Source organism: Coturnix japonica, chromosome 18 (assembly GCF_054131305.1).
Source record: "Coturnix japonica strain WE chromosome 18, WE-NBRP24, whole genome shotgun sequence".
Lineage (NCBI taxonomy): Eukaryota > Metazoa > Chordata > Aves > Galliformes > Phasianidae > Coturnix > Coturnix japonica.
This window is the reverse complement of record NC_140680.1, coordinates 9,722,760-9,747,306: the sequence shown is the minus strand read 5'-3', so window position 1 is coordinate 9,747,306 and position 24,547 is coordinate 9,722,760. Positions and strand designations below refer to the sequence as shown.

Sequence of the window (24,547 nt, the reverse complement as noted above, 5' to 3'; positions counted from 1 at the left end):
AGCCTCGCAGTGCTCTCATTGCCAGGAGCGGCTCTGCGGGTTTCTTGACAGCAAAACCCAACCTGAAACAGCAGCGCTGAGCTGGTGCGAGGCACAGCTGAGAACACGCGGCGGAGCAAACACACGGCTGGGTTTCAGGTGTTACTTTATTAGAAGGCTCTTTACATCACAGTGATGACTCCGCTGAAGGTGTTTTCCAAAACATTTTTAAAAATCTTTTTATTCAAAGCCACATTTTTATTTTTTTTTTAAATGGCCCCACCCCCCCCCCCCAAAAAAAAAACAGATTTTTGTGGTTACTTCGGAACAGGAAACAACAAAACATCCTCTTCTTAAAGGGAGGCAAACTAACCTCCCTGTAAACATGACAATCATCAGATGTGCTCCCCTGCCCTCTGCATGGAGAGGGTTTGGTGCCAAAGCCCCAGTGCACCTGGGGAAGGAGCAGAACAGGCAGGGGACAAAACCATTCCCATCCTCTATTAGTAGAAGCAAAACCATGCTGATAACTCCAGGCTGTGAGCGAGCTGCACTGGAGGAAGGCACAACCGATTTCCCTCAGGGGATCTAACCAGCTCTTTAAAAGCCTCCAGAAATAGTCTCCATCCATCCCCACAGCTGCACAGTATTCAGAGAGAACTGACACTCCTGGATGCAAGAAGGCAGTCAGAGGGGCTGCAGCATCCTTCAGCTGGACAAGATATGGTAGCAACACTACTGCAAGGCATCCTCCTGCAGGTCACACACACCGAACCAAAACCATGTGCCAGGTACTGATTCCTGCAACAACCACCATCTTACAGAACAGCTCCAGCCTGACCCCAGCAGGATGGGGAACTAAACCACAGGGGCTGCTATGGTATATTTCTATTGCAACTAAAAGGCTGAAACAAACACATTGTCCTGGTTCAGGATCAACCCATGTTCATTCATTTTTATATCCTAAACTGGTTCTGTCATCATATCTGAAGGGCACAGCCAATGCTTTTGGATACAGGAGATGCAGCCTCCTTAGGACGGCCTATTTATTGCAAAGTCACCACGCAAACTGCATGCAAAGGGACCCAGCCCTTACATCTCTAGGCTATGTTTATTAGTGATGCTGATTCAGAAGAATCTAGGAATGGCCCAAATTAATGTAGTCTAGCTAGTTTGTAGGAAGCATATTATGAACTCTAAGTTCAATGCACTCCTCAGATAAAGATGTGGGAAAGATCTGGGGGCTGAGTCCTTCAGCTAGGGAGTGTAGCGTGCCACACACCACCTTGCCCTGAAATGGTAGGACATCTCTGAACTGATACTTAATAAGAGTTATTTTTTAGCAGGGACATTTCTTCTTGCACAAAACAATTGTCCAGACATCAAAGAGAGAAAAACCCAAGTGCTACCATACACCCTTTGGTCACTGCCATTGCATGAAGAGGGTCTTGCTCAGTGAGGTCTCTGCTTCCTTTTCCAGCTTCGTGCTCTGGGTCCCACTCAAAGCTCAGCCACGCAGTGCCTTGTGCTGGTGTAGAACAGCACCCACCTGAGACATAGGTACAGAACAGAGGGGTGGAAGGCTGGGCCTGCTGCTGCTCTGCCTCTCTGCAGCCTGACTCTAAGCTGAACCATCCAAGAGACTATGGCAATTCACAAGGAGATAAAACAGGGTAACAAGCCATCGTGACCTGTCTTTGCATCTCTCCTTCCCTTGCACCCCTTGTTTCAATACTCCTTTGCTTCTTCCTGTGACCCTGACTTCAGAGTGGCTGACTTACACAGCCCACACATATATGGCACTTAAAAAAAGCACCTCAGGCACATGTGTGACTATGAGAGCTGCTGCAGTAACACCCTGTGGCCAACCCCTCACTGCATCACAATGGGACTGAACACCATTACAAACTCCCACGTGCACACGCACTTCAAGAGACAAAAACCTGCAGGCAGTTGAGTGGTTCAGTGATGAACCCTATGTTATCAGCTGCAAGTCTGGGGCCTGATAAGATACTGTTAGCCAGGTGCAGAGGGTCTGTGGTGCCTGCAATCACAGCAAATGAAACGACAATGAAAAACTAAAGGCGCTCTGACAGGGTGCCCAGCAGGTCCCTTTTCTTCACAGTCTGTGCTGGGAGGAAGAGGAAAGAAAGAACCCAAATCTCTCTCCTAAAAGGAAAAAAATCCAAATCATCATCTTCCTTGAGACAAAGAGGGCCGTGGCAACTACAAATTAATCTAAGGCAAGTGTGGGGGGCCACAAGGCCAAGGCTTGCATATGACACCACCAGGGATGCTTTATCCCAGGCTGGCCGGTTACAGAGGACTGGGAGGAGCAGCCTAACCACTGGCAGTGTGCTCGAGGCCCTGCCTGCTGCTCCTGCTCAGGGCTGCTATTCCTCAGTTCCAGCTGATGAGCCCGCTGAGCACCAGGCTCACAGCACAGGCAACGCATTCAGCTAACAGTGCAAGTAAACCACAGAAACTGTCCTCCCCAGTAATGAGCTCTGCTGAGAGGGCCAGACTCTGGAAAAGCCTCCAAAACATTCAGTAGCATCTCCCAGCGACGGACAAAGGCACGTTTCTCATAGAGACAGCACAGGGACAGGCGGGTGCTGTGAGAAGAGGCTGCTGAGAGTCTTCCAAGTCAAAGATGCCCCACTGCAGCCCTGGAGGATGCAGCAAGGCCCAGCTGGTGTCCTGCCAGCCACAGGGTTACAAGCTCTCTGTGGAGCTGAAGGGGATGAACTTGGTGTGTTTGGTTGGGGATGCTGGGGTCTGTTCATCTGCCTCCACACTCAACTTGAAAAACATCTCCTGCTCACGCTTCTTCTGGTTCAGCTCATCCTCCAGGGCCTGAAGCAAAAGGAAACAAAACATGAGACATATTAGACATAGTACCAGAGCTCTGGACATTGCTCCCTCCAACCATCCCAGCACCCCAATCTGCAGGGAGTGCAATACCTTCTTCCGTGGCCTCAGCTTGTCTCTCCACTCCTTCATGTGCAGGTTGTGATTCTCATCCAGGGACTTCAGTTTCTGTGTTTCGTGTTCAATCAAGAGGTGACACTTTTCATTCTAAACACAGACAACAAAGCATTAAAGAAGTGGGACTGTAAATCCTGCAAGTCCAACAAGACTTGCAGCAGCTAGAGGCATTTGGAGCTCTGAGCTCCAGGCATGCTTACACTCTGCCACATAAACTTCTATAGGTCAAGCTGGGGAATGCCAGTCCTAGCTCACTGCAGTCACTTCTACAGTGGCCAGGGCTTTTCTACACATCTGAGGGGCACAAGTACCTGAAGCTGCTGGAGCTCGTTCGTGTTGCTTTCACACTGGGCTAGCATGTCCTTCATCTGTGTCTCGTGCTTTTGCTGCTGGTGTAGCCGCTCTGCCTTTTGCCTCTTCTCTTCCTGCTGAGAAAACTGGAAGAAAGCAGGAGCCTCTGTGTGAGCATCGCTGCTCTGATCACTGCATTAGGTTAGAATGTGGGGAATGGTTTCTTCTTTCCAACCTGAATTCCCCAGTGAAGCACTACACCCCTAAGCCAACCCTCAACCCCAGTGTTCTGTGCATGGCCTGACCTGTTTTATCTTCTCCCGCTGTTCAGCTGCGCTTCCACTGGAGTGGATGTGCAGGCTCTTCTTGTACATGGCCATGCGTGTTTTCCCTTCGCTCCGCTGGATTTTGGGGAGCCGAGCTTTCTCCTGCTGTTGCCGAATTTTCAGCTGCTCTATCATACGTTGGTTGTATCGCTGCATTTGCTCCCTTTCCTGCAATGAACGAGACAAGTTAATAGGAGGAAACATGTGTCAGATGTGCCAGTCTCACTTACTGCTATGGGAATCCAACTCACATACAGGATAATGTTTCCTGTCTGTCACCAACAGTTCTTACCAAACCAGGTTCCTCAACACAACGTCTAAATGTTCCTTGACTGCCTCCAGGGTTGGTGATTCCACCACCTCCCTGGGCAGCCCATTCCAGCACCTGACCATTCTTACAGTCAGACGACCTGAGTGTTATACCAGTTCCTTTGGACTAATGACACAGACCTTCAACTCGCAGCCCACATTCCACTCTCATTTCAATCCTGGATGGGAAACATCCCTTTCACAGACACCCAAGCACCCATCCAAGCAGCACACAGGACTATTACAAGGAGAAGCTATCTGTTCACCTTCTCATGCTTCCTGAGCAACTCATGCCTCTGGAGGAAATACTGGTCCTTTAGCTGCTGCTTGATAAGCTGGTGCTTTTCCTGCTGCTGACGCTCCTCAAGATCCCAGATGCATGCCTCTCGGTCTGAGGAAAGGAGGAGAGTCAGGAGAAAACCCACCTTGGACCATCAAGCTTGGTCACATGCAGCACCCTGAGCAGGAGTGGTGGGAGCAGCCTACTAGATGTGCCGCGTGACCACTCACTGCCTGTTTTCCAAGCAAAAGTGGTTGTAAACCATATTAGAGAATCATTTCTAGTAATTATGAAGCCTAATTGGTTCGTATTTGTAAAGTGCTTTGAAGATTAAAATGCTATTTATTATTATCGCTAAACATTTAGACAGGATCTGGCAGGGCTGTTTTTTTCTAAATCCTTCCCTGCCAGCTTGCAACTCTGCCACAGCAGCTGTTGCGTGGGACGAGCCAGCAGTGGATGAGGCCACCATCACAGCATTTGCTTTCTTCCTTCTCAGCCTTTGCCACCCACCTCTCATAAGCTGCTGCTTTTTGTTCAGGCACTCGCGTTCCTTGTCACAGATCTCTTTTTTGTTCTGGGCAGTTATGTTCTTCATGGCTAGCTCCAGATCTTCCTTCTGCTTGGCCAAAAAATCCTGTTCCTGGAAGGAAAAAGCAATAACAGCATGAGCCTTCCTCCTATTGCAACGTGAAAAGCAACTGGTGGTATTTTACAAGCTGCCAATCCATCAAGGAAGAAGGATGCTTCTATCGTTGAGTAGTGGCAGTCTTCTCTCAAACCTTACCATGGTTTGTTTTCTTTGGGCAAAGTCATCCATCTTCACCTTCATGTTCTCTTTGCGCTGTTGCCGTGGCAGCTTTTCAACCTCATTCTTGACCTTTGGAGAGGGAAAGAAAATTTATCAGCAGGTAATTTAGGCCAAGAAAACGCCATGGAATGTTGCTAAACATCTGGACCTCAAGAAACACCCTAATATACCAAAGAAAACCTAAAAGCTTCCTACTAAAACACCAACAACTGCCTCCCCCTTGAGCTCTGCTATGGAGAACTGTTTATGCTTTCCTGGAAGAAACAGATGCAGGAAGCCAGCTTTCCTCCATCTGACCCCAAACTTACCTCCTTCTTCTTCTGCTTCAGCTGCTCCATGAACTTCACGTGGTCCCGTTCCTGCTCTAAGCGGATGCGCTTGGCCTCCTCCCGACGGCGCAGAGAATGATCTTGTTCCATCTTCTCAATCTGCTGCTTCTGCTGCCGCTCAAGGTTCTCCAGTTCGGTGTCGTAGAACTTCTTCTTAGCCTGTACAGGAAGGGAACATGAATCAACCTCAGTCTCCACTGAGCTTCGTTTTCTGGTGTAGGTGTCCTACCACAAATTGAGCCTCTAATGAATACAGAGGAAAGAAACTCCCATAGAACAATGTGTGAAGCACACAGGGCAGACCCAGCTCTGGTGTGAGCATGAAGCCTTTTTTCATTTGTTCTAGAACTGATGCATTTCAACACTATCTACTTGCTCAAGTCCTGATCCGCAGCATCCCACTGGGACCCAAAGCCCTGAGCAAATATTAACAGGCAGCAGAGTTCAAACATAACATTTCTTTCTCTGCAGACAAGGATTTTCATGTTTGAGGGCACTGTGCTCCAACACAGCCTTTGTGTCTGATCTCCTTGCAAGGAGCAGGGATGGAGCACACCAGTATCAGTGGGGCTGGGCTGCAAACTGCCACAGGGAAATGGTACAAGAAGCACATGTGGGGCCTTTTGCACATTGCAGTGTGTGGTGAATAACCTCAGAAATGAGAAGTGACTTGCTAAGATGGGAATTCACAGATGTGGCACGTCAAGGCTTTAACAATCTAACAGCACACAAATGATTGATGCTTTTCAGCCTGCTGTGGGAGGATGGGGCTACCAGATGTGCAAGCTAGGTGAATTAATAAAGGGGTATTTAAAAGATGGTTTACAGAGACTGGACTGTAAAATCATTCTACTTCACTGTAAGCTGCCCATGGAGGGACTAAGTAAGCCAGCAGAGTTTATGTTTATCCAATTTATACTCAAAGACTTGCCAGTTTTCCTGCTCTCAGACCCTGACCACACGGTTTTCTTGTTTGAAGAGTTTTTGTTGTTGTTAAATACAATAGTGCCACAAATCTTTTTGCACAGTAGCAATAAAGAGTCACACAAGGAAAGACCACTAACGAGGGAAAGTCCTGAACAACCCTTTCCCTGCCACACTCTGCAATGGAAGACAGCATTCCCTAAGCACGTGTCACCCACAAAAGGCTCCATCCTCCACAAATGCATCCCATCCCTCAGATCCCAAAGGGGCTTCTCAGCTGTTCTGCCACAACCACAGTGCTGTACTGTGACAGAGTTTGCCAGGAAGAAAAGTCAAAGCAGCTGATAGCCAGCAGCTCCCCCTGCCCACATACTGTCATCTCTTGCTCGAAGCGGCGGAGCATCTGCTCCAGCTGCAGCTGGTGCTTGCTGTTGAGCTGGGCCTGGTTTCGGTGCTCCTCCTTCTGAAGCAGACGCAGCTCCCTCAGTTCCTGGCGCCTGCAGAGGGTTAAAAGAGAGAATGAGAGAGAAACACTGTCAGATGAGCTCAAGAGCTGAGTGCCTGAGTGAAGGTGGCAGAATCAATAACCAGAGCACTGCAGGAGTGAATAAAATCTGCACGGGCATCACTTAGCTGCTGACTGCTGTAAGTACAGGCAGGAGGTAAATGCCAACAGAGCTGTATGCACTGGGCTCTGTGACACCAGATCACTTCAGGAAAGCAAGATGCTGATTACATTAACTGTTGGCAGGCTGTCACTTTTCACAAGGACAGACTGTTAGCCCTTAAGCCCTCTCCAATAAGCCTTGACAAAGTTCGTGAGGTGATGCTGCAGGCAATGCCCACCATCCGGATTATTGCATATACAACCTGAAAACAAGGCTCTGGGGAAACCCCACTGTGACCTTCCAGTACTTGAAGGGAGCTTATCAACAAGACGGAGACTGACTTTTACACAGCGACAGGACACTTCTGCTTGTGGAGAACATAACACTGCCCAGCTTGTTGCTCTGCTCCCCCCCCCCCCCCCTTCAGCATGGAGGCCAACTTGCCTGAGAAACCTCATCTCTTCATCCTTCTTCTCATCCTCGCTGATGATCTTGGAGGTGGTGACGCTCACCTCTACTCCATCCACCACAAACTTGCGGGTGCGTTTCAGGGTCTTGTTGTGCATCCTGGAATCCTGCATTCAGCAGAGGAAGAAACAAAAAAGACACCATGAAGCAGCCCTGTGGTTTGCAGCACAGGGTACAGAGCTGGAGATCTCAGAGCGATTTTGATGTCATTGTTGATAAAGAACAAAGAGAAGAAAGGACAACACATCAAAGTGGAAATTGTCAGATTTGGGGTCACCATTCAAATCATTCAGTTTTGCTACATGATGGAGTAGTGAGATTTTCACCCTGCAAAACTGCAATGCCTAGAAATCTGCAAGACATAAAGCTGGCAGTGTTTCCTTCTAAGTCTCCTGTGCTTTCTGACCCGCAGGTGCAAGGCAGCCAAGGCTACAGAGAACTGAGCCAACCCTGCATAACACCTTGGAGTTTGTGTCCCTCTGGCCCTCATTACAATGCTTTGCTAATGACAAGCAGCTCTGAGCTCTTTACAGCACCATAAAGCACAGCCCAGCATCATTTCAACTCATGCTGAGGAAAGTGAAGAACCTGCATTCCTCTGCAGGGTCTGCACCTGCAGCCTGGCTGAAGGGTTGCCACTGGGGAATGGGCTTCTCTGGCAAATAAATAAGGGCACAAATGAATCACAGAATCGTTAAGATTGGAAAAGAGCACTAATGTAATCTAGTTCAACAGTTAAATCTATTACCACTATGCCCACTAAACCATATCCTTAAAATTGTGGTGTCCTACAGAGAAAAGGCAATAAGGAAACAGGCCAAAGCAGCCTAAAGTCCTCTCATTCTTACACTGATGGCCATTATAGAGAACATAGCACAGGAGCTTCCCATGAGCCTGCAAGAGCCCAAACAAGCACCCAAAGAGCCTACAGCAACCGAAGAGAGATGAGGTTTAATGCAGCTGGGCACCACGGAGCTGCTTGGTCACATCCCTGCAGCTGAATGGGGGGGAAGAGATTCAGAAGTAAGAAAACTGTTGAGACAAAGACAGTTTAATAAGAAAGAAAAATATAAGAAAACAAAAGAACCCTACAACTAAAAGGAAAAGAACCCTTTGTGATGCAATTGCTCACCACCAGCCAAACGATGACCAGCAAGATCCCAAGTAATGGTGGCTTTTATTGCTGACACCCTATGGCAGGGCACATCCCTTTGGTCAGCCTGGGTCAGCTGTCCCAGCTGTGTCCCCTCCCAGCTCCTTTCTGGCAGGCAGTATGAGAAGCCAGAAAGTCCTTGACTCAGTGCAAGCACTGCTCAGTAACATCGACAACATCAGTGTGTTATCAGCACTGTTTTCATTACAAATCTGAAGCACAGCACTCTGTGTGCTACTATGAAGAAAATTAACTCTATCCCAACCAAACCAAGACAAAGAGCAAGAGAAGTGCTAAGGGTGCGTGACTTATCCACTGGAAAACAATCTGGCAGAACCTTAGTGGATAAAACAACACTAAAATTTCTGGAAAAAAGGCTTGCATGAGACCATTTTAGGTCACAACGGCTCTAAGTGATGCAAACTGAATTAAAACAGCTGGCTCCTATGTTTTCAAGATGAGAAAGTGCCAATATTGAGCAGGTCTGAGCCACTCACAGTGCCCATTTGGCACCCTGACCTCCCCATGCTATGTTCTCCAAATGAGCATCTCCCCCCACAAACAGTTCAATCTGGGAAGTTTGCTTTTCTTTTCTATCTGCTTCCTGCCTGCAGCCCATTGCTGACCACCAGCAGAGAATCCAGGACTGTCCAGCAGCTCTGAGAGAACAGCTCTGCTTGATGCTTGGAGAGATGTGGTATCATTTGTTCTCAGTCTCTCACTGGGGTTGATCAAACTGTCATCTAACACACCTGTCTCTTTGATATTTACTCTCCTTTCCCCTTCTAAGGGACCAACTGAGGAGAGCAATTACACACGTGGCATCATATGTGTATTTGGCTGGCCCCAAGGAGACCAGGTGGCACAGGAAAGGCAATGAAGAGGGGTGAACTGCTGTGCAAAAGCATCACACTTTCCTTATTAGCAGATCTACATTGTGTGTGCACTCCTGCAGGGCAAACCAGAGGAAAGTTTTGCTAAGAATGAAATTTGGGCACATTTCAGTGCTATCAAGTTATCCCTCATGCATGCTACTGGATAAAGGTCTTGTGCAACAACTCACTCTGCCCCCTCAAGTCACACACATTTCGTCTCCTGAAGCTCAGCAAATATCATTTGAATCATTTTGCTTCTTCATCTAAGACACACTGACCTGGCTGGCTCTGGCTCACAAGCACTCCCAGCCTCCAGAAAGCCTCTGCAAAAGCCCCAAAGCCTGGGAGGTCTTTGTGCAAATCACTGCTGACAGAAAGCACGCCAGACGTACAGCAGGTTGGAAAAATCAAGAAGGTCTTTTCTGGGCTGGTGCCTTTCTCCTGGGGGATGGTATTCTAGGAAGAGCAGGGAATGATGGGCAATACATCAAGTTTAGGAAATGACATGTTGAGTTTCCTATTTCAACTTGATCAGACTGCACAACTGCACAAAGTCAGGCACAGCTCCTTCAGATTTCTCCAGGACCACAGAGCAATGAACTTCCATTAGATTCCAGTGGCCTGGGACATGCAGCAGCTCCACAGAGAGATTTTGCCTATTTTGAGGACGTGCCACATGCTTATGGCACAGCTTAACCCAGAACTGCTACAAACCTTCCTGGCCACCTCACCAAACAGCATCCTGCACCTGTGTGGCACTTCAGGTCACACTGAGGGTTAAAACCAGCATTCCTTGACCTCTGCTGTCATCCAACCTCTGCAGTCTCCTACATTATCTGCTCCCTTTCCACGCATGTGGCAGAGTAGGGGCAATTCACACATTTCTCCTGCAGTCACAGAGTCCAATGCATGGAGCAAAAATCTTCCAGAAAAACATTCTGGTTTTCAGGAAGGAGTTTAATGAGGTATAGATGCATGCATGCACTCAGTCTCTAAAGGAAAGGATCTGAATTTCAGGGACTTGGATAGAAAGAAAACCCAGCATTTATGGTGGGCTTGCTGCCCTTTCTGCTCAACACCCCCCCTACCCCCTGCTCTCACCTTCAGGGAGATGGAACCACTCTCTCTGTTGAGTGACAGGTCAGCAGACAAGGAGATGGTGAGGTCCATACTCTCTGAAGCTGATGTGCTGCCAGAATCTGAGTCCCCTTTGGACCGGCTGCCAGGGAACACTGCTGATGAATCCAAGCTTCCATTGGCAAGTTTCTCCTCTGGGAAGTTTTCCAGGTGGCTGCTCTCTGGTCGGTCCACCATGCTCCTCCGTTCCTTGCTGCCTGGCATGGGCTGCTTATCCCCCTCTGCTGAACTACCCCGCCGTCCAGACAATGAGATGATGTCTGGTTTGCCTGGGGTGGCTTTCCCTTCATCTGGGCTGGAGCTGGCAGGGGTTTTAGTGGAGTGGCTATTCACCAGTTTGTCACTGCTTATCCCTTCATCCAAGACTTTATCACTCTGTCCATTCACCATCTCCTTGTCAGTCGCTACAGGACCATTAGATGTCTTGAGTGAGGAAGAGTCTGGAGGTTTGTCCCCATCAAAACTCAGCTGACTCACTTCAGAGGGGTCTCGCTTGTGCTTTCCAGGCAGCTGAAAAGACAACAAACAGAAGATGCTGGGTCTTGCACCACCACTTTGACACATCTGCAAGAGTTTTAAGTCCCCATCCTTCAGAATAAAATCACCCACAACGGAAGAGAACTGTGAAGAAATGTTCCCTTTCAGGACATTTTCCCTGGAATACTGATGTCTTTCTCCATAGGAAGTAACAGAGCTTAGCGAAAGCCCTGGTGCTCCATCCTTTACAACCCTGCCCATAGCAGCAGCTCTATGTGCTCCCATCTCATGGGTGGGCAGCTGGGCCACCCGCCAGCACCATTGTTTCCCCATGCCCTTGGCAGCCACTGAAAACTGGCCTCTCCCTTGTCACAAAACTGCCTTCCCATCCACCTGAGGGGCCCCAGCAAGGCAGCAGCCTGCTCCCATTGGGCATCTAGGAGAAGACCCAGGATTCAGCCTTCTGCAGCCATATTCACCCACTGCTGCCCCACTCTGTGCCAAGCATGGCATGGGTCTGGCTGGAGAGCACTCACCGAGGCTGACTCGGACGAGTCATCATCCTCTGCCTCATCCCGGCTGTCCTCGATCTCCTCCAGCACCTCTGCCTTAGCCTCAGCCACCAGCTCACGCAGGGCTCGGTTGCTGGTCACCTTGCTAACGAAGGGATGCTGAAAAGCCAAGTACAGTAACATGTCAGACAGCAAATAACAGAGCAAGGTTGCTGAGGTGACAGTAAGATACACATCTTGCTATTACACAACTGCAAAGACCTAGGGGCATGGCTCTTGCCAGCATCACCAGGCATAACCCCCTAAGTGAATTTACAGCTTTGTATGAGGGAGGAAAAGATGCTAAGGTTAAACCTCAGCTCTGTAAACACGCTCCAAGCACAATCCTCTGCAAAGCTGCATTCTGTCAACATTCCTCCCAGAAAGCACCAGCTGCATTTAAACAAGGAGCTCTCATTGCAAGATATCCTCCTGCCCGCTGCGGGTGGGCTGACCCTGGGGTACAGGTCTGAGCCCTCAGGGCATCACTGGGGCAGAGCAGGGCAGTGGGAAGCCTCTGTGCAAACACAAAGAGGGGAAGGTTTAATTGAAATTGGGCTCAGATCACTCAGTAAACAGTGGCATGTTTGTGCAAAGCTTCTGCAAGAGGCTGGGGAGTCCCTGTGGTTTGCAGAGTACATCATGCACTTCCTACTCTTGACTCAGGTAAACACACACTGCCGTGGGCTGCCCCAGTGACAAACAAAGCCACTCCTCCCTCGTCTGTTATTGCACCACTTTCAGTGCTTACAGGGACAGAGCCCTCTAAGCTGAATGCTTGCAGGGTAGGAAGGATGCAGCAAACATTATCATGTCACACAACATTTGCACTCCATGCAAAAAGGCATCTTGCAGGGGTTTGTTATTTCAGTAAGGAACAGGAGGAAAAGAACTGCATTTAAATTTGGTAAAACCAGTTATAAACGGAGCTGGCTGCCACTTGGGCATTTAGGGAATGGGAACCACTTCTACTCTAGCTGGCATCAATATGAACCCTGCAGTTTGCTCCAATGAGTAAAACAAAGCTGCTGTTTTGGAGCATCTTAGTGGCTGAGCAGTACTATGGATTTTCTGAACAAGAGAGGTATTATCTAAATCCCATCTAGAGCTCATCATCACTCTTTTTTCCTCCTGAAAAGAAAACAGAATGAAGTTCAGATACTCATGGCCCAGTGAAGACCCAGCGAGCAGGGCAGTCCCATTCTGGGTACTGCTGGTCCCTACCTCGAGCAGCTGGGCTGCGCTGGGTCGGGTCTCAGGGTTCTTGTCCAATGCTGTCTTCAGGAAGTCTCTGAACTCCAGGGACCTTCAAGAACAGTCATCAAGAGCAGGTCAGTAGAGGGAAAGACCTCAAACATCACAGGGGACAGCTCTCCTGCACAGGTTTTGTTCCTGTTTACATCTGGCCACAATCCCTGTTTCACTCCCAGCATGGAAAGCCCAGTGCTCAGTTTGACAGATGATGTATAAGAGAATCAGCAGCATGGCCAAGTGAAGAACTAGATTTTCCCTTACCTGTTATGGCAACAGACAGCAGGATAGAATGACAGCTGCTGTACTGACATCCAGGGCAGAGAGATCAGGAAAGGGCACCTATCTGTGGCTTTCCAAAATCCCAAATGCAGCACTACTTGGGAACAAAGATGCCCCAGGACCAAACCAACCCTTCCATCCCTACAGCTCCAGTGGAGATGGATGGCCATAAAGGATCAGAAACCCCAGAGGAGGGCACCATCAGCCCACAGAACACAAGTCCCAGATGGACAGTGAGTCTGACTCAGTTCTGGCTGCCCAGCAGCCCCATGGGGAAGCACTAGCCCACTAGCATTCAGTGGTGGCTCACTACCCTGGGGCTCCTGCCTGCTGTCTGTCACAGCCCCAGCAGCCTCCCTCATACAGCAGCTCCAGGGTTCCCAGAACAAATCCGGACTCCAGATCACACCCTAGGCCCTCAAATTAAACACCACTGTGATAGAAGTGATGACTCTTCCCTCTTTGAGATGTTATGCAAAGTAGAAGATGTGAACTGCAGGCTTTGCTGTCCAGAGTACATCACAAATCCCAGGGTGCCCCCCCCTCACCATTTGGAAGGGCAGCTGAGAGTGGGAGGGTCAGACTTGGCAATCTTCAGCAGGACTCGCATGGGGTTGAGCTCATGATGGGGCGGCTCAATCTGTGCCATTTCGATCAGCGTAATTCCCAGGGACCAGATGTCTGCTTTGTAGTCGTACGGAGTGTCCTTCATGGTCTCGCACATCACCACCTCTGGGGCCATCCTGCAAGGGGCAGAGCAAGGAGCAGGGATGATGCCACAGCTGTTGCCACACTCAGGAGCCTCTTAGCAGAGATTAAAAATGCTTAAAATTATCTATAGGATGGTACAAACGACAACAAAAAAAGCCTTTCTTTCCAGCTCTGGGTTTGGGAAGTAGCAGCATCTTGTCTAAGGGTCACGGTCCTCCCTCTTCTGCAGAACAGCTGAGACAGCCCAGGCAACCCACAGAAACCCCCAGGCCATTGACATCTGGCACGGATGCTGCTTCAGACAATAAATTAATACTTGCAGACTCCATTCCTTCAGCAAGTTGGGTGATTTAGAGGTTGCATTTCTGGAGCGAAGAGTCGTGCTCATGTGCTTGGAGCTGCTTCAAAGCACGCTCTACCACCCAGGCAGAGGGGAGCAGCCAGAGCACACACGCGAACACATGTGTGTACCTCACTCCTCTGAGCCTGCAGTACGACAGCACTGCGGGGCACTGTGACACTATGCAATGCTCTGTGCCATTTCTATTCCTCACGGCTCCCTTCAAGCAAGGGGAACCCTTGCACACAAGCCAGTGATGCCCCAGACTCCTTGTTAAACCCTTTGGTAGGACAACATGGACAAGAAACTCAAATACTACCAGCTCCACGTTTCTGAGCAAGTCTCATTTTCAGAAGGGTGAAGCCATCATGTGGCTCCTTACAAAGACAGGGTTCCTTCCTCATCAGGTCACTCACCAGTAAGGGGTCCCAATGAAGGAGTCTCGCTTCTGCAAGGTTTTCACATTTTTGGCAGACACTCCAAAGTCAGCTGCAAAGAGCAGTAACATTAGATGCTGCAGGAGAACTGAAAGACCCTTCTGAATTAGCACACTTGGCTGAAACACAGATTTAAAAGCAAATACGCATTTAAAGAAAGAACAGGATAGAACGTGCTGTTTCCTCTATACTGAGCATCAGAAATCAAATTTGCTTTTGGGTACACAACCACCAGGGACCTTTCCCACCCATGCACTATGTATGACATACAGCGAACAAGCCATCCCTGCTGTAACCCAAACCTTACGTATTTAGAGGGAAGCTGAGATCTTTTTCCACAAACAAACAAAAGCAGCCCCATGACAAATTCCTCTTAACACTACTATTTCATAGCAAAGAGTCTCATTTTACTCCCAAAAGACAAAGCACTGTTGTGCTCTTTGTCTTCCTTACAGTCCTGTACACAACAGCCACTGTATGACACCATTTTCTGACTCTGGCCCACAAACAGCTGCTGAAGCCAAGCCAAGCCAGTCAGACTTGATCGAGGCACTGAACCCACCCCAGGTGCCCTTTCTCTCCATGATGGCAATGATGACATTCAGAGGAGCTGCTGTCCATCCACAGCCTGGGCCCAAAACATCCCTAACCAAAGGTCCCTGTTGGCTCAGGGCAGCAGAGCACCTCTCATGCTGGAGCACAATACATGGTCACAGGAAGGTCTGCAGCATCCAGGGCTGCCTATGTGTGGGTTCCCATTTTATGGGCCACCCCTGGGTCTCCACTGGCACCCACAGACACATTCCATGAGTACTCACAGCTGCTGGCACCCCCCAGCAGGGTCTAAAAGTGCTCTGCACCTTTCCAACCAGAATCCAAAGAGACGGCTGCCTTCTTGCTGGACACCAATTTAACTCAGACCTATAGTGAATTGGCAAAGCTTCTCTTTGGCACAACTCACCCTGTCACCACCAGACCTGCTCTGGAGATAAGATGAATTCCTTTAGCTCCCAGCCTTGCCATCTGGCACCCTTTACAGGATGCTCAGCAGGCCAAAGTGCACAGAAATCAACTTCAAAACATGATTAAGTAAATTCATGAAAGGAAAATCCATCAAGGCTCTGGCTCGGAGTGAGTTGGGGGTCTCGCTGCTCCATGCTACTCCCATAGATTAGCACAGAGCCCTTGCAGTGCTGTGCCCTCCACCAAAAGGCACTGCACTCAGCTGGCTTTGGGGACACTCACTGTAGCCATTTCCTGATGCCAGCACATGGCGTATACAAAGACTGGGACTCCCCAGAAGGAAGGCACTGACATCCCTTCCCCACCTCCCCTCCTATCAGGAGATCTGTGGACACTGTATGTGAGAGCTGACCACAGACACCTGCTCAGGACCAGGCAGTGATGCTTCTCAACCACCTTCTTCCCATTGTAATCTTTAACCCCCACCAGGCTACAGAAAACACCACATTTCTACTTGCAGCAGATACTGAAAGAACTCAGCTAAGCACAGCACACAACTTGATGGTGGATTTGCCCCACTACATAACAAAAAGTTTTCCCCTTTCTTTTCCTCCCTAAGCTCATCAGTCAGCAGAGAAGCAGGGCAACAAAATGTGCACGCCATCCCAGTCCTGCTCCCATACATGCAGTCAATAAAAGAGAGCATCCATCAATCCCAATCATGTTACACTGAAACAGTACCACAGCAAAACTAACAAAAGCAGAACCATTGCAAAGTGAGCACCCATGCAGACCCTGTGCTCACCCAGCTTGATGTCCCCATCCTGTGTGAGGAGCACATTGCCAGCCTTCAGGTCCCGGTGGATGATTTTCTTGCTGTGAAGGTAATGGAGAGCTTCCAGCATCTGACGGCAAATCACTTGGATCTGGGGCTCGGTCAGGCCCCGGTCCAGCTCTGTAAGGGGAGAAAGGGCTGTTAAACAGGGCAGGGATTCAAGCTGTGCTCTCCTTAAGCCTCAGTAAGGCACGGACAATCCTGTCAGGCCATTTAAAAACCACTGTCCATGTGTCAAAGCAGCAGGAGACTAATGCAAATCAGCTTATTAGGGTAATTTGTCCTCAAAGCCAGAACTCAGCTTGGAGCTCCTGATCCATGGCTCCCTCCCACGATGCGCAGCTGAGCTGCCTGGTCCAGGAGCAGTGGATGATGGGGATGGGGAGGCAGGTGAAGCTGCAGGGGCTGCTGCGCAGCAAGGTATCTTCATGACTGGAAAACAGGTCCCTGTCTGTTTGGGAACTGGGTCACTGCAGACAAGCTGGGTTTCACCTGGCACGGGGACACTAGAGGATGGTGCTGCAGGGAGCAAAGAGCTAAACTCAGCTGCAGGTGGCAGCAGGGCTAAACGCAAGCATGAAAACCTCTCAGCTCTGTGCACAGCCCTGCTGTCACCCATTGTCACCCACTACATCTGGGTGCTGAGCAGAGCACACTGAAACCAGAGCAAGTGTGAACCAGCTCTAGTCTGGCTGGAGTGGGGGCTGACAGGTGGCGGCTTAGCCTTCTTCTTGGAGCATCTGGCAAAAGAAAAGCTTTGAACGCCGCTGTGGGCAAGAGTTTTGTGCAAATTTGGGAGATAAAGAGAAAGCAAAGCTTTCGGAATGAACTGAGCTTTAAAAGGGAATAGAACAGGTTGGCCTTGTGGAGGGGACAACGCCTACCTGGGACCCTACAGCCCTGGGGCGGTTTTGAGGTACACTCACACACTCCCAGTCCCAGTGGTACTATGGGGAAGGGAGGAATTGAAAATGGGGAGGTTCCAGGAATTGCTGCAAACTGCAGTTTATTTGGATGCTTGGGCTGTTTTCCAGATGACTGATACCATACGGAGCAGTCAGCGAGGAGACCCTGAGAGATCCAACATGATGGGCCCAGATGAAGCATCTCAGCCCTCTTGGAGAAGCTGTGGGAACCAGCACCCCTGTCCCAAGCAGATAAATATTTAAAGCCCTTCGGTCAGACTCTGCCTTCTCCCCCATGCCTCGTGATCTGCTGATCCCAGTAGCATTTAAATCACAAAAGGACATCAAAAGCAGCTTGGGAAACACCCACGGGCTGCCACACCTTGTGCTCCAGGTAAGAAAATAGGCAAACTCATGGGAGAGGAGCTGCAGCAGGAGAGCAGGGCTACCTGCTGTCCTGGGGTGCACCTGATGGCACTGCACAGGAGGGACCCCCCCAGGGCCATGCACTCACCCAGCATGGTGGCATCCACAGCCCCGCCTGGGCAAAACTCGATCATGATCTGGAGAAACAAAGAGAGAGGAATTACAGTCAGCACCGGGTGCCACCGACACAAACCTGCAGGGTACAGGGGAAGAAAAGCAAAGTGTTCATTTTGCCACTTCCTGCACAACAAAGCCGCCGCTCACACCATGCAGTCACCTTCCTTGTGCCCTCATGGCAATGCTGAGGCTCCAGCTCTCCCCAGGGCGCATCCCCATCACAAACCTCAGCCCTGCAGGCTGATCCCACAGCACCCCAAGGAGCTGGGCATGGCCCCATCCTGCAGCTCACAGCCCACAGCCCCTACCTGCAGGTCTATCCACAGCCAACAGCCTCAGCTCCGCTCCCCGTGTTTGTTTACATCTTTTTCCATTGCCTTTTGGAGCGAAGGCTGCTCCAGAGACACGGCCTTGCCAACAGGATGAGATAGCTGTCATAGCTGGGAGCTGACGTGGCAGGGAGAAATCAGGCAGGATTTTGTTTGGAAGGGATGGGAAGGGCTAGTTGGGTCTTCCAACCTCCCATTACTCAGTAGTTCATTGCTCTCTTGACTTCAAGCAATTCGAGGGAAAAATATGTGAGCGAAGAGGTTGAGTGCATTTGCCAGATTGTTGCTGTTTGTCTCCCAGGGACACGAGCAGAACCCTGCCCATCACTCACGTTCCACTGCTGCCTGCCCACCCCTCTTCTCCCTCCGTTGCTCCACAGGGCTGCATCCACCAGGCATTAAAAATACTTGGCACAGTGCACTCAAAAACTTTGCAGACACTGGGGATGCAGATCCCACAGGTTGCAAGATACAGGACACAGAGCCACGTGCATAGCCCAGCACCACTAAACCTCAGCCTGCAGGGAGCATGCGCAATCATCCCCTGTCTCTGGAGCCTTCTTTGGGGACAGCTCGGCGCTGACCCCAGCTTCTTGCTTACGTTCAAGGCAGATGGAGCTGCTTAGATAAGCAAACTAAAAATTTCAAGCAGCCAGGGGTTAAGAAGGACAAGAGACACTTCACAGCCCAGTGCCCCAACAAGCTCTTCTACTCCTTGCTCGAGCAATGCAGGGTGACGTGCCCGAGAGGCAACATGCCAGAGTTTACTCTGAGGACAAGGACTGAGCACATTGCAGGCAGTGTTTTCCAGCACAGCTCCCTGAGCTGAAACTACCCTTCATGGGGAGTTCAGACACTCAGCGCTGCTCCATCTGAGAGGAGGAGGTTCAGCCTCCCTCTGCCCCATGGTCTAAGATCTGCAGCCACAGCTGAGTTACAGCCCAGCCTTTCATTCTGTGCTTCCTACATAAGGACACAACATACGTTATTTCCCAACCTGGACCATGGTGGAAGACATGGCTGCTTTGTTCTGGAGAGAGAGGACAGCAGGAGCAGAGACCCACACTGAGATCCAGCACACCTCCAAGTGTGCCGTGAGAATCGGCCCCGATCCAAGAGCGAGAGGGGAGACAATGCTGGGAGAAACACAGACAGGTTGGGCAGCATTACACAGGCACAGTTGGAGGAAGCAGAGAAGAATAACCAGAGGCCAGGAGAGGGGGGGAGGGGGAAGTGTTTTGAATAAGCTGGGGAAGAGACAGATGGAGAGAAGCATTTGGGAAGATGCTCAAATGATTTGAAAATCAGGAGAACAAATCTGTGCTGACTCAGAGCTGAGCACAAGGCTGGCAGAGAGGAAGACAGGGGTCAGCAGAGCCCTCACAGTAACAGATGATGTTATCACACTTTTTCTTACTTGAGTTTGTACCATTAACTACAGCATCAGCACTTCAGGAGCAAAGGCAAAAGTTGCCTCCTGGCATTGCCTCTGTGTGGAGATCTCCACTATCAACCAAACGCAGCTCAGACCTGTAAGCATGAGCATCACTTGTCCACATCACTCTGACTGGCATGAAACCTGCCCACACAGATTAACCTGTCTCATCACTGAATCACAGCTGTGGTTTTGCTCATCCCACATGAGCAACCCTTCCCTGTTGGAGCCAGGTGTCTTGGGAATCACATGCCCAAAGAGTTTCCAAGTTCAACCCTCAAGTTCAATCGGTAGAGGAGACCTGATGAGAAGCCCCCTGGTGCCACCAGGCTCAGCTCTTGGCTCTGAGCAGTCTCAGGAATCCCAAAATTTCCAGCAGCCCAATTCAAATCAGCTGCTAATGCAGCATCCAAGTGACATGGGTGCTTCTGTTGCAGATGCCCAACAAACAGCTTCACAGCTCTTTGCACCTGGCACTTCCTGAAGCTCCCTCTGCAGAGCCTTCAGTTCAAGGAATGGATTTTGAATCTAAGAGGAAAGCAGAGGGCTCAATGAGAGCCAAGTCTGGTGGACACAGCTTTGGGATCCCTGCCCCAGGGCACAGGCACTGCATGAACCACTGGCACAGCTGGATGTGCTCTGGGGAGAGTTGCTCCACGGGGAAGGGCTGGGCACAACAGACCCCACTCTGGGTCACCGTGGGTTGTAGTGCATCTCTATTGGGTTTCATCCACAGGCTAGTAATGAGAATATTAGGAAAATACTACCCCTGAAACAGCACGAATGTCTGCACTTACAGAGGCACAGCAGGCAGCAAGCCAGCCAGTGGGAATATGGAAAATATATGAAACTTTAAAATATGCATTTTCAACAAGGGCAGAGATGCCAAATAATAATTACGGGTGTGGTTAGATAGTCTGAACATCCAAAAAAACCTAATGGGCTCATTTCAGCCCAGAAATCCTGACTTAAATAAATCCAACTCCCAATCCCACAGCTCATACACCACACGTACAAACCTTCCTTCCAGGAGCAGGGCCAGCTTTAAAAAAGTTTCACCATCAAGCCAGCTGGGAACACAGGCCTGGTGTCAGCAGCGTGCAGCCTTCTCTGCATGCATGCACTTGGGCTGGGGGCTGCACCAGTACCTGTGCAGCTGGGAGCTGGTAGGGAAGCAGCCCAGGCACTGACCCCAACATGGGCACCTCATTGCTCTGGCTGCTAGAAGAAGGAAGAAGAAGAAGAAGAAGGAGCTTGTAGGAGTACAACAAAACAAAAGCGCTGTTGGCAAAGAGCCCATACAAGAAGGAGATGTACCCAAGGGCTGTGACTTACGGGTTAATGTTTTGCTTGGGACTGTTGTCACATTCCTTGATTCACAGGCAGACAACACCTTTGTCTACATGTCTCCAAGGCAGGGCTGAATCCATGACCTTGCTATCGGCAGTGCTGATCTTGAGCTGCCCTTTGCTTCTCTACTCCATGCCAAGCTGATGCCTGCTCTGTGCTCAGCTGCCCTCAGCTGATGGGTGAGGCTGGGGATAGGTCTTGTTGCTGAGCCTCAGCAGCCTCACACAGCCCAAGCATTAGTCCTATGCATCTGTGAATCACATTGCAGCCCCATGTAGGCATTCTAAAAGCAGCTCCTTCAAAGTATGCATGCTGGGTTTGCAGCCCCCTGCCCAGCATCCTACTGCCAGCTGCAGGGTCTCCAGCGAGCAGCCTGGGACAAACATCCTGTTTGTAATGACTTCCTCCATGCAAGAAAGCCAGGGACTTCCTCACTGCTTGTTCAGGCTGCCTGCTGCGGAGGGGAAGCGGCAGCAGCACCAGCCCAAAGCAGTTTGTGTATAAAACAAAAATGCCCCAAGTGCTTTTATAAGCCCCAAGGCAGCTGCAATTACATCTCACAAGTGAGTGCAGATATTCACTGTGAGCTCCTGTCACTGAAAAAGGCAACAAAGCAGCCCTTCCCACGCAGCCCAGCAGCCCTCACCCTGACAGCTCAGCCAAGGGACCCACCTGCTTAGCAGCCCAATGGGACACACAAGGGACATGCACAGGATGGATCTGGGCTTCTAGGCTATAGACACAACAAACTGAAGTCTGAGTGTTAAGCTCAGCTATTACGGCGTTCCCCAGAAGAATAAATATATGTGTATTTGTTGAAGCCACTATGACTTAAATTATATACACTGAAAGATGCTGCTGTCCTCCTGGGGACAACAGAGCTTTCTCCTGGCTCTGCCCTGGGTGCATGAACTCCAGCTACTTTCCAACAGTGTGAGAAAAAAGAATTAAAAGAAAACAAAACCAAAAACAAACCTTATCTCAAAAGGTATTTCACCAAACACCGGATAGTCGCCTGGGGTGGAACAGCTGATGTCCCTGAACTTATGCTGAGGTTCCTAACTGAAGCCCAATTAAGAGCACACACCCTCAGCTCAGCCAACTTGTTACTCATCCAACTGGCATGCTGGAGGGCAGAGGCCGGTGAACTGTTCCCTTTACAACAGCACTGGAGAAAAGCCTCTTCTAGGCAGACAAAAAGGAAAGGGGGAAAAAAAAGAAAGTCAGCTGGGAAAGTTGTGGGCAGCTCGGCCGTGGCAGTGGGGGCCCTGGGCAGGCCTTTCCCACCAGAACACTGGGCTGCATGAGGACACTGGGTCGCTCTGAGCTGGAGGAGCACTCTGACGCAGCGTGTTCACTCCTAATGCACTGGGACTCTTGCTGTGATGTGTCTTTTGCAGTGGCACATCGAGCAGCCCGACTGCTCCATAGCACCCCAGCTCCATTTGCAGCCCATGTGCCAGCGAGAACAGGAGGCTGTCGGTGTCTCCAGGATGCATCTGTCCCCAGTTCACACTGCTTGGTCATGAAACTGCTTCAAAACTTCAGCAATTTCCTCTCGCTATCTGCAGTGAAGGGTTTCATTTGGCTCGTACAGCCCGTTGCTGGGGAGCAGGTAACCCGCAACATCCTGTGCCTGTGCTGCCCTATCACTACGTGCTGCTTTCGCTCTGCCATGCTGCTGGGGCAGCTCAGCTCTCCATCATACAGCAGGGAGCACCCTCCTGCACAGACATCAGATCTCCTGCCTTGTCCCACTGTGGGAAGATTAGAAAAGCACACGTGGGAGATTAAACTGTGCCCTGTTAAAGCAGGATGCTTTTCAGGTTGCCACATTGGCTGCAATCACAGCCTTCCACCTTCCCCCCTTGCTCCAGGATGCAGAGCAAGCTCAGAGCTCTCACAGGGATGCTGCAGTTCATAGCACTCATTTATATCTGTTTTCCCAGAGTTTTCTAGTGCTGTACCTTGCCTGTTTAGGAGGGAGAAGCACAAGGATGGGGATAAGCAGATGCAGGTAATGCTGCATAGCAGCCCTCGGCCAGCACAAGGCTTCACTGGCATCACCCACCCACTTCCAGGAAAAGCGGAAGAAACAGTCAATGGCAGTGGGTGGAGACAGACCGGGTCACTAAAAATCCTTCACATTCAGCAAAATAGAACAAGAGGGAAAGAAACAAAACAAAGACACACGCACAAAAAAAGGAAAAAAGAAAGGAAAATGAGCAGCCCTGGTGCTGCAAATGAGCTGAGCTGCCCAACACAAAGGATGGGTGAGGAGGATGGCGCAGGACTGCTGCAGGGTTTGCTATGAACAAAGCCCCAACGCCTCCAGCATTGTGCTGATCCCTTCTTCCTCCCAGCACACCCAGCTGACAGACACGGTTCCCATGCTCAAGCAGAAGGCACAGGGCACACAGCCCTACCCAGATTGTGCTGGGTCCAGCTGCCCTGGGGAGGGAGGGAGGGAGAGAAGGAAGGAAGGGGGCAGACACCCCACATCACAGAGCTGCTTTTCAGCCTGCAGCGAGAGCTGGCCCCTCTCTTCTGTGTGGGGATTGCCCAAAGAGGGAAGTCTGGGTCCTCTTCCCCTTCAGCAGGGGCACTCGGCAGCATCACCTCGGGTTAAAACCACAAGGCACGTACCAACGCCTGCATTTCAACAGAATGCTGCATTGAGCAACAGCCTCTGCAGCTGCAGAGCCTTCTTCCCCCCCTTGCTGCCAGATCCTGCTCAGCAGGACACAGGCTGGGGACATGCATGAGGTTGGTGTCTGCAGAACCCCTAGCCCTGCTCAGCTGGCCAAGTGCTGCACCACAACAGTGAAGGCTTCAGCCCTGAAATCTGGCACCACCCTTCCGCCCTCAGAAAGGGCATCACAGCCTCCATTGCCTTCCTTCCCCTTCTCTCACCCTGCAGAGTAAAAGTGCAAGTGAGACCTTGTCCCACCCAGCCACGCATTGGAGCCCACCTGGGGAACAGAGCCCCTCTGTGAGCCACCCAGACCTCCAAAAACAGATCCTGGCTTCAGAGTGGGACAGAGCCTCCCTTCATTGCACCCAGCCTGCCGTCAGCACAGGCAGTTCTACCCTCCACAACGGATAATTCTCCTGGCATGAAGGTGGTGGAGAGCAACCGAAGGGTCAGGAGGAAGCAGTCTAGACTTCTTCTGTCTGTGACAGACTCAAGGAGCAATGGCTTCAGGTCCTCCTGGCACCTGGGTGAGATGGGCTCTTCCCCAGTCCTCCAGCAGCAGGGTAAGCAGAGGGCCCAGACAGTCTCCAGGGCTTTTGGTCTCAACTCAGCAGCAGGATGAAGCAATCCAGGAAGGCATCACCCTACTGCCCTCAGGGCTGCTTCCTCAGGAGCAGAATGTTTCCTGTTCTGTTAGGCATGACAGTCATTCACTGGGTCCTCCTTCTGTCCCTTAGGTGCCAGCATTACCTCTGCCTGCAGCATGCAGGCAGCACAGCTTGCCTCTAGCCCACCCTCCCAGGCAGATTGGAAGCAGGTGAGCCTCATCAGAGCCATGCTGACACGGGTCACAGCATAGTGCCCCATCACTAGCTCCAGGGCAAGCAGTGATCCCCAGTGCCTCCTAGTGCACCAGAGCAAGGTAGAGGTCACCCTGGCCATCCACTGCCCCTCCAGTTGATGCA

General features: G+C 50.5%; 1 protein-coding gene across 2 annotated transcripts in view; it reads right to left on the bottom strand.

Annotated features, from left to right (window-relative positions):
- Positions 1-128: 128 nt before the first annotated feature.
- Positions 129-24,547, bottom strand: part of STK10 (serine/threonine kinase 10) — a 40,593-nt gene continuing 16,174 nt past the window's right edge. Inside the window, exons 1-18 of one of the 2 annotated variants that reach the window (XM_015876297.3) lie at positions 18,082-18,148; positions 17,745-17,793; positions 16,296-16,445; positions 14,507-14,579; positions 13,588-13,782; positions 12,731-12,812; positions 11,492-11,626; positions 10,443-10,988; positions 7,290-7,420; positions 6,611-6,734; positions 5,293-5,472; positions 4,961-5,053; positions 4,687-4,816; positions 4,160-4,284; positions 3,564-3,752; positions 3,279-3,404; positions 2,944-3,057; positions 129-2,835 (exon numbers count right to left, since the gene is read on the bottom strand). In XM_015876297.3, coding sequence (XP_015731783.1) covers positions 2,695-2,835; positions 2,944-3,057; positions 3,279-3,404; positions 3,564-3,752; positions 4,160-4,284; positions 4,687-4,816; positions 4,961-5,053; positions 5,293-5,472; positions 6,611-6,734; positions 7,290-7,420; positions 10,443-10,988; positions 11,492-11,626; positions 12,731-12,812; positions 13,588-13,782; positions 14,507-14,579; positions 16,296-16,445; positions 17,745-17,790 — 2,580 coding nt within the window. In that variant the 5' untranslated portion in view covers positions 17,791-17,793; positions 18,082-18,148 and the 3' untranslated portion in view covers positions 129-2,694. Of the gene's footprint in view, positions 2,836-2,943; positions 3,058-3,278; positions 3,405-3,563; positions 3,753-4,159; positions 4,285-4,686; positions 4,817-4,960; positions 5,054-5,292; positions 5,473-6,610; positions 6,735-7,289; positions 7,421-10,442; positions 10,989-11,491; positions 11,627-12,730; positions 12,813-13,587; positions 13,783-14,506; positions 14,580-16,295; positions 16,446-17,744; positions 17,794-18,081; positions 18,149-24,547 lie in introns of those variants that run through there. The other variant, XM_015876295.3, reaches the window with a different exon arrangement.